Source organism: Drosophila montana, unplaced genomic scaffold, assembly GCF_035044405.1.
Source record: "Drosophila montana isolate Dmon_TW-CO22-7 unplaced genomic scaffold, ASM3504440v1 contig_3733_1, whole genome shotgun sequence".
Classification (NCBI taxonomy): domain Eukaryota; kingdom Metazoa; phylum Arthropoda; class Insecta; order Diptera; family Drosophilidae; genus Drosophila; species Drosophila montana.
This window is the reverse complement of record NW_026998620.1, coordinates 9610914-9621188: the sequence shown is the minus strand read 5'-3', so window position 1 is coordinate 9621188 and position 10275 is coordinate 9610914. Positions and strand designations below refer to the sequence as shown.

General features: G+C 41.4%; 1 protein-coding gene across 1 annotated transcript in view; it reads left to right on the top strand.

Moving 5' to 3' along the window:
- Nucleotides 1–1606: 1606 nt before the first annotated feature.
- The window catches only part of LOC135436481 (uncharacterized), a 29111-nt gene continuing 20442 nt past the window's right edge, over nucleotides 1607–10275 (top strand). The window contains exons 1-2 of the mRNA XM_064694088.1: nucleotides 1607–2628; nucleotides 2975–3680. Coding sequence (XP_064550158.1) covers nucleotides 3536–3680 — 145 coding nt within the window. The 5' untranslated portion in view covers nucleotides 1607–2628; nucleotides 2975–3535. The remainder of the gene's footprint in view (nucleotides 2629–2974; nucleotides 3681–10275) is intronic.

Below are 10275 nucleotides of genomic sequence, written 5' to 3'. Positions count from 1 at the left end.
CCTTATTTTGTTAAGAAACTATTTAATGGGTTTTGTTCGGCGTTCCTTCATTGCAAACCCCAACAATTTGGAGTTTAGGACCAGTCCCAAGAGTGCAACATGAATTTCATTATGCAGCTTGGCGATGTTCTTGCAGCTGACAAGCACGCAATCAAACGACCGATTTATGTGGACTTTTTGGTATTTAAGAGTTTGTTTTGGTCACAGCAAGTGCATAGCTGAAATATTCGTAAATACTCAAACACGTGAGGGTTGACTAATTAATTGTTGGATTTTACTATGAAGTACCCCTAATGATTCGACAAAATATTGCAAATACTTGCGAACAGCTTCATTAATTTGTATATATCACGCAAAAGGTTTTCTGATGGATTTTAACATATATAAATGCTCACAATTTAAGGCAGAGCTCTGCCTTAACGCTCTCTATTGGTTTGTCCTTATTTTTTTTTAGTCTAATCGCAATTTCCATATTCAATGGACGAGCCGCTCTCAGGTGGACCTTCTACTAGGAAATTCACAACAAGGAGATAAATGTTGCCCAGCCTTAGCACAAAAGTTCCAAGGTTGACAGCTTTAAATGAGACATTCTATCATAACGGCATTGTTGCTGATATCGGTTTATACACACAAAACAAGGCCTACACACAGACACAAACTTCTGCGTAGTTAGCCTTGTTAGCGACATGGCCCGAAGAACGCATCACTGTCATTTGTGCTGTTAAACGGGCATTAAGCAAATAGATACGTTCAGATAAACAAGGTACAGGGAAACATAAACCTCAAAGTTTTGCCACAAAGTTACGCCGTGACCAATAAAACTTTAGACGCCTAATGACTTAAATCACTTTAAGACTCAATCAGCATCTCGCCTCAGAATTATAATGATATTGGTCTTTAGGCCTGCCGTCTGAGCCGACCAATGGGGAGGTGGGGAGCAGGAGTTTGCTGAGGTGTGGGTTAAATGTATTCGACATGGCTTGCCTTAAGTCCGAATATGTTTACTTCTATTTGTCTAATCACATTGTTAATGTAATCATTTGTATTATTCTAACATGCATAGCCACACTTTAAATATTTGTCGAAACAAAGCTTGTCAAATCTGATGTGAAACAATAGATGGATGCATTTTCGGTCAGAGATATATGTACATATGTATTCTAAAACCTAATCAGCTATTATATTTCGTATTTATCTAGCTAAAATGTGTTAGCTTGTGTTGCTTAGCCAGGACCAACATTGGTAATTCAATGTTGTCATTGTTCGTTTGAGATTGCTTTAGGATTCCAACTCTGCTGAGTTTCAAAGCGGAAAGCTTTTGCAGCCTGACGTGCTCTCAGAGCAGAAAGCTAGCCGAACTGTTCGCACCCGCAGGCAACTGTACGCGTGCTGTTAGAGCAGTACGACTATAGGGCATGCGCTGCACAGGCAAAAGCTTATGCAGACTGTTTGGGATTCTCTTAAAATTTGAAGTGCCAGCATCTCGAATCTCTGCGTGTGCAGTCGGCTAGCATCCTTATCTTGGCTCGTGTGCCGTTCAAGTGCTTGGCCCGTTTCTGTGCCAAGAGCTGCGTTTCAGTCCTTCCTCGTTTCGCACCTTAGTCAGAGCAAATCTCACAATATCGGACGCCAGCCATCGAAGTCCTCGCCAAGTCTGGCGTTTCATCAGTTTTGTCGCGAACTTTACGTGTTCAATATGAAGCCGCTGGGACGCTTGCGTTCCCGTGAAAGTGAATTGAATTAGTGGACGGTTTATTTTGGAAAGGAATAATCGATCAGAGTTTTAATTAAGCGGAGAAAACGCAAATTTATCATGGTTCAAAAAAGTTATGTGCCAAAGTGAAGAAATCCGATTACGATCTGAAAAACCCAAAACTTCCTGAATTGGAAAAATTTTACAAATTTGTTACTCGAATGTGTAAACGTTTTTGGAAAAGTTAAAGTATTCAAGTTGTGACTCAGTTTACTCGATTGTCATTAATGAAGCTTGTGTACGAAATGGTTTTGTTTTTCTACCATTGCGCATATATGTGGATGGGATTGTGAAAATTGTCTGGCCATAATTCTCCACAAATTGCTATTGAAGGGGGTCAACGACAAATTTGAATCGCTACAAACTCCCTTTGTCGGCGACTCCTCAAATTAACATACCACCAAAAGTGAAAGATGCTGTTAGCGGAACTAGCATAAAAGGGTCCTTTGGACTCTATTACAAATAGATTCATCCAAGCAAACAAAAGCCAAGGCTACTTAAGTGATAAATAAGCATTCAAATATACAAATATACAAGTATATAGACATTTGTGTGCTTAGAAGTGTGCCCGATAGAAAAGAAATTTCAAATAAATTTGGTGTTGCCTGTCGAAAAGCCTGTCCTGACAAAGTTTTATGAACCGTGCTGTGCGTCGTCTTGAATGCAAGAAATTGTCCTAATAAATGAGAGATTTTGACAGTGATGTGAAGGCCGAAAAAAATATAATAAGCCAAATTGTCATGAAATAAGGCAACTAACGCGGGCTTAAGTGCGACTTTGATTGAATACGTCTGGAATTGTCTGAATCATAATACTATGCCTCATAGACAAGGCAAGTCTCAACTCACATTGGATTACACATAAACGGAAAAGTTGTAAGTTATAAAACAATATATAAATATATTAATATAATTATAGGACTATTTAGCCACGCATTACCTATCCATCCATCCACTTTAAAATTATTTCAGTTTCTTTTAAATCCTATTTGCCTGCAATAATTAAAAAAATAAAATACCTATAAATGAAATAGTTTTATAGAACTGGATTAGCTGGATTTTTCTACCATTATAACCTTACGATCCCACATTTTCTCTTCAATACTAACATGAATTTCCTGTAATTAAACAAGATAAGCTACTTATGAATAACACTTAGGAACGTCTCATTATAGTTGCATATTTTCAGTTTCCATTAACATTTATCTCTTCCTTTTTTCAGATATTAATCTTGAACTTTGACTGCAATCCCAGCCCATTCGCTGCGAGTGGAAATAGCGGAATATACATATGTCTTGATCCAAAAAAGGAGTTCAAGATTTGTATATGCACGATTCAGGCCTAAGGAGAACTGAACAAAGCGGAGAGAAAGCGACAAACAGATCAAGTTCTTAAATATATGCGATATTTGGTTAAGAAGTTGAAGGCAGGCAGCCAAAAGAAAAACAATCTAACAATCTAAGCTCTGACACATTCAGTCAATTGAGCTGGGCCTTTGAGTGGGGTCTATTAGCATATGCTCTGATGCAGCTGTTGGCCGAGAGCCTCAAGCGAAGCGGAAATAAGTCCATTTAGGGAGCTGACAGCAGAACGGCTCCGAGCCCAGAACGTCGCGGCTGGACTCTAATTGCAGATGAGCACTGCTGCTGTCGAAGCGCAAAAGAACTGTGCGTAGGACTTGCAAAGAACGTCTAACTACATAGAGAAATCCTTTGTCTAACGAAGGACTCCGTTTTGCTAACTGGTCACAGCCCCGCCCCACGGCGAAGGCTACACGATTGAGATGGAGATGGAGGTGCCACGAGCCAGCCAGACCCGAACCCGGACCCGCACGCGCTCTCGCTCCGGCTGCCTGCGTCTAGGACTCGCACTGCTGGCCTTGATATTGGCGCAGTCCTTTGACTATGTTCTGTGCGGCGAGAAATTGGGTAAGTGGCTTTATCGTTTTCCTTATTTACAGCTCGGCTCACATCAGTGCCTTCCCGAATCGTGGCTGGCAAAATGACATCAACAACAAGAACGGCAATGCAAGCTCCCACAATGTGTCCTTTGTCTCTCAGGCGCGGTTATGTCTCTTATCTGTTATTTATTTCAGTTGTTATTTGACATTTTTCTGTGCCGTTGATTTGCTTGAATCTGGCGCGGCGAGTTCATTAAGGTTCTGACTTCCCATTTACATTCGCCCGCTTAAGTCGATGAAAAATGTGCAAACTTAACACTCTAAAATACCCATCAGGCAGACCTGACCCCCCATAAGAATCCGGGCTGCGACTCTACTTTGTTTACCGCAAAGATATTACGCTCATCTGAACAATCTGTTACTATCAGGAGCTACAATTTTAATTGCCTTCCGAGTGAACGGCTTTAAGCGGCTTTTGTTCCTTCTTATTCTATTCTACTGGGGTGCTTTAAGAACCCATTGCCTACTGTTGGTTCCGATGTCATGTAATGCATACCCTGTAGCCATAAAATGGACAAGTAAGATGTGCCATACATATATGACTATATGCCAAACAAATGCCGAATATATCGAAATTTGGAAATCTCATATATCATGAACGTGTGAGGAAATTCGCCTCCAGTCAAACAATTTGATATATTCGTGTTAATATGCATTTTGTTGTTGCATAAGCTTAGTTTTATTGCGGATGTACAATTCACAAATGAAATATCAAATTTTTGTCATATCCGAATATTATGCCTAAATGTTAAATCAATATAATTCTGGCTGCAAGGCAGGGATCTCCGTGACGAGATTTCTCCACTTACTTGTTTTACACTTTGTTTGTTTTTAGTATAACGCAGCAGTTTTATGTGGAGAGCCATAAAAATGCTCCTTAGGGAATTACGCTGCTCAAAGTTCGGACTTGTGTAGCATCACATGTCATCGAGGGGGGCGGCGGCGGGGGAGGGAGAAACTTTGATGCTCCTTCGCTAACATGCCAACAACTTGATGCGATAATCAATTGGAGAAGTTGCCTTTTTCGTTCTGTTCTCTCTGCTTTCACCTCGCTGCTCGCTGATTGTCATCTGTCGTTGTTGTGCCTTGAGATTGATGGCTTCCAAAACGTTTTTTGACACGTACGTGCCGCGTGTGCTGCTGGTGCCTTTGTCTCTGCTATTGTCAGTAGGGAGTCTACGCCATAAAATAAAATATAAAATATAAAAAACACTGTGTGCCTACTTTTAATCTGAATGCGGGGAGGCACCGAGCAACAGGCGCAGGTCCTTTTCAGATAATCGCAATATGCAAATGCCAGAAATTATTTTGGTTAGTGACGCTGTGGCATCTGTTTATAATTCTGTGAATTTGTTTTCCGGAATTTGATTTCTTACTTCGACGACGACAAGGAACTCTGGGAAAATGTGGACTTATATAAAGGGGAGCGCAGCACGAGCCTTCACATTCCCTTGTGTATGTCAAGTGATGTGGGTGCATTTTAAATAAGTAGGAGAATTTTGATAAGCACAACATCTGGTGACATAATCGAATGTCAAACCTTCAATATTTTAAATTATAATGAATTAATCATCCGAAGCAATATCTATATATGTATAATATATATATATTTATGAAGCTTGTCTCGACTGTCTGACTGATTGATCAACATAGAAGCCAAACCATAAGAGCTGGGAAACTTAACTTTTTTCTGTAAATACCTTATATGATGGATATTCTTGGATATTCTATCCGCAAGTGTAGAAAATTTGTGTAAAGCGTTTGTATTCACCTTTTTTTTTGTCATCTCGTTGGGCCCCAAACTTGTTCTCAAAGATTGCTTTAAAAATTCAGTTAAGGCTGTGGATATCGATCCAATTAAAAGGATATAGGGCAATACGCATTGTTTGACATCATTCATTATCTATTGCTTGCAATTGGCAATTATATACAAACAAAATTTGATACTGAGTTAAGCTTTAATCTTTTATTAATGCGCCTAATAATAAGGACTTGATATCAAATTAGCTGTGAGTGTTTGTAGGATATGCAAATATATATGTGTATAAATACTTATATATATGAGAGTACTAAGCACTAACAGTTAACCTAATGTGTGCGGCGTGGCAGGTTTGACGTGGAGGTCAAATTTAATATAAAATAATGAACTTGACACTCGCAATTACGGGGGGAAATGCGTTTTTGATTGCTGCTTGCGGCGGCATTTACGCAAGATAAGCCTATTCGCAGCGACAAGGTAGCAACTGCACACACGCACACACACACACACACACAGTCACACGCACACACACATGCAAAGCAAAGTGCGTATCCTGCAATGAGCGGCCGAAGAGAATCGCTTGAATCCGCTGAATAAATACGCCTGCTTATGGCACATGAATGCTTGAATGTTTGTATGTGTGTGTGTTGGGTAGGGGATCCGTTTGGCATTGCGAAAGAAGTTTTTGTCAGGCATCAGAGCGGCACTTGTTTGCAGAGGGCAAACGTCCACATTAAAAAGTTATGAGCGGCAATATACGCGGCAATAAAAACAGACGACAGACGACAGAGTTGACGCCGTCGCTCCAAATTATTAAGGATATGCCGCCGAAATGCCTCGGAAGCGCGTCTCGAGATATGTGTGTATGCATGGGGAATTCCCATGCTCGTGCGCATCAAGCTCCACATGCCAAAGGCAAACAAATTTCAGTTTCGTCTGGCGATTCCCACGAAGAGCACACACTGGCTCCCTTGATGCTCCCTTTGTCCGACTGCCGGCAAATTGTGGTAAGCAAGTGCCAAGCCGTAGCTAAGCTACAGTAATTATGGTGCAACTTGGAGTAGAGTCAAAAGAAAACAGCATACACTTCAATTAAGCCAGATGCTATGAATGGATTCTTGTTGTCTGCAATACGTTGAACGCCCTGAACAGCTGAAGAGGTTCATCCTTTCTGGCTGAAGGCAACAAAATTGTCAAGTCTCGCCAGACAGCTACCACACACATACTTCCATTTAAGAAGCAAACTTAGTTAGGAAGACAGAAAGATGTTGCATTAAATCTATCCACTTTGCTAAGGCTTCTTTTTTTAACTATTATACTTATATATGTATAGACATATTATATATAGACGCTAGTTAAGTCCCGACAGACAGAATACAGAATGCGGAATAAGACGGAAACACGTTGCATTATATAATTTTATCTTCTTTAAATTCTTTGATTATTATTTCTGATACTATATATGTTATTTTTACTCATTTAATAGCTTGAATTTTCATTTTTAGTAAGCAATTTTTGCTTTCAGCTAGAATTACATTCAGGTTAAAGGAGGCAGGCACCTTCAAAACAGGACTCTCTTTTTGGATTGATTAATACAAATATGCAGCCGTAAATAAAGCAAATCTGTGGCACGCAGCACATGAACTCAATATGCTCAAGCTGGAATAGATTACCAGTTGTTAGCAGGTGGCTCAGGACAGCCGTGAGTTGTTAGCAAAGAGCATTTATTTTTGGGGAATAGAACTTGGTGGCAGACGGCGCTTCCAGACCAGCTTCAAGAGCTGCCAGCACAGTGTCCATCAATGTCGAATAATTTGTTGCTTCGTTTTGAAGTCGTGTTAATTACCCAAGTTCAAAAGCAGGCGCAATCTTGAGTTGATTTCTTTGTGTACAACCCTATTACGATATTATTGTTGTGCCTGTTGCTGTTGCTGTTGTTGTTGTTGTTGGTCTAATGAAAAAATTCAAATTTATTTGGCGCACCCAAACGTGCCTGGCATGCCGAGCCGTAACCGTGCCCCAAGTGGCGCCTGTGGCGGGCTCTCATGAGACGCCGCCTGGCTGGGCCGATTTACATGCAGAGTACAATACCTAAGTCCATACTGCGTGGTTATAATTATGCAGTCACTATTACACTAAGAAGTAACTCATTTAGGAATCAGTTTAGATTGAGTCCAATGGCAGTGAATGGCCGCTCTCTTGAGCAGATCAAGAGTTCCAATCGGAACTCACTTGGCGTCATTTATGGCACACAGACTGAAATGCAATCGATGGACGAGACTGCGGGGATTGTGTGTGGTCAATTGATGTGCTATCTGGTGCTCACTCAGACTCGCGCAGGCTGATTTATCAGTTTGTTGCCCCCACTCATCCCCTGCCCTAAAGAGAATATATACACACGGCCTAAGCCGCACACCTGTTGCACTTTAGAACAACGATTGGAACTGATGTGCCTGACGTTAATTCTCGAAAGTCTATTTATAAACGACATTTTATTTTCCCTCTAGTATTGGCCCAGCACGCTGTCAACGGCCCCCGCGACCTCTAGATATATTTGGAAGTGCCTTTGTGAGGCTTTTCGTTGTTTTTGTAGCCGCAACACGTTTTTAAATTTTATTGTCATTTCTATGCAACATTAAAATATTAGTTTCAAATGGAAAACGACCTACAGTAAAAACAAACAAATGTTCCTCCCCTGCAATTACAGAACATTTTGACAGGCTCTTTCCCATGAATCATGCGAGGCCGCCGGATCTGAACCCATCTCTTGGCACTCCCCGCCATAGCCTTACAGATTTAACAGATTGAGGTCGAAACGGGCAAACGATCTGTTAGTCGTTCTTTGTGTATGATAAATATTTTAAAATTGATCAGAAATAGTTGAGGCTTGTAATTATAATTCTAAATCTATTTTATTTCTCTTTAATATCCGGTTGGGATACATGTATTCACACAAGTCTTTGGCCTGGCAGCCATTGGCCATCCGGTTAGTTTTAATTGTGACTTGTGGCCAGTGGCTACCGTTCCGTCATCAGCTCCTGTTCCCTGCCCTGCAAACTTATTCTGCAACTGTATCTGGAATATGTGCAAACAAATTTCGTAAAACTTTATAGCTTCGTGTGTCTGCGGCTCTCACTGTAGGTGACTTAGTGAGTCCTGTTCGACACATCCTGTCGTCTTCACTGACGCACACTGAAAGTTGGGCACATGCATAAAAACTACTTCCAGCTCCCGCTGGATGCCGGCACTTAGATTCCGGTTAAACGGGCAGCGGACGCACGGAAGCCCATTTATAGTAGACTGCATAGCAAAAGTTTCTCAATGTATCACAGCATGTGTGAGCGAGTGTGTGTGTGCGAGTGTGTGTGTGCGAGTGTGTGTGTGCGAGTGTGTGTGTGTGTAAATACGTGTGCCAGTCGTATTGATAGCTACATAGCATGGTTGACGTGTGAGCGGCTCCTTGCTTCCGTTTTGCAGGAACTCCTCGAGCCGCCGCCTCGCATTTTAATATACCCGGCACGAGACCAAGTTGGAGGGAGGGGGGATCTTTAAGGCGAAGCGCGGCGGATCAAAATGAGCTGCATGCGGAATTTTAAGCAGCCATTGGCAAGCAACCGACTGGATTATGATGGCCCTCGCCAAATTTTATTTACTAGACTTCAGAGCAGCAACACTCTCGAGCACACATTCGACATACCCACCTACACAAGGGACCAGGCATTGTCTGTGTGTGTGAGTGAGTGTGTGTGTGTGTGTGTGTGTGTGCGCTGGTGTGAAATCGATGATACTTCTCGGTACTGTACTCGCACTAGGCTAACCGCGCCCAAAGCAGGAATTTCAATTTGACGCTCATTAGCGGCAATCAGGCACTGAAATTCGCGTACAATGCGGGCGACGACTTTTCTGCCAGGTGAATTCAACTGATGCACTGGTGTGTGTGTGTGTGCGTGTGTGTGTGAGTGTGTAGATGTGCGGCTCACAGCACTCAGCGACCCACTGCCAAGCCGCACGGGACGGGCGTGTAAGCATTTCGCACGCGGAGAAAGAAGCAATTTTCCGCCTGGCTGCAATAATAACTTCTCGAGCTCAGGAGCTGTAGAAGAGACGTAAACGTGAATGCCTCACTTTATGAGCATCATCCCCGAGGCGGGCTCCCCGCCAATACGTATGTAGGTAAATAACACGCTGTATAAATGCAACAATAAATCCCGAGCATAATTCCACAGTGGCGTGGCCACATGACGGGATTAATTATCAGGGGCAAATGGGTCTGTTTACGCCTACTTTCGAGGTTAATGGCATTGATGCTGATTGCTTTGGAGAGATAATTAAACGTACCTGAATTGAATATATTTAATGATAATTCTTTTATCAATAAATTTATGCTCATTTTTTCAAACTAAACTGCTTGTCTTAGTTTGGGACACACACACTGCTTGAAACTGAACTGTTCTAAATTGTGATAGCTTGTGTTAAGATTTTGCTATAAATATAAGTTTCGTTTTATGACACCATCTGCCTGTCTTTAGACCAAGTCCCTTGATCTGTTATATGTAGCCACATAACGTAGAGCATCAATTTATAAATCCTGTAACAGTTGTGCATAACACTTACTTCTAAAATAATTATACCTCGTACAGTACTAAAATTTCAGACTCATGAAGTACATGGTGCAGGTACACACGTATAACATTATTCCTTATATGTTTTAAAAAAAATACCATTCCAGCTCGCATATATAACAATAAGCGGGTACACAATCCATTTGGTATAACACGTTTATGTGTCATTGCATACAACTATC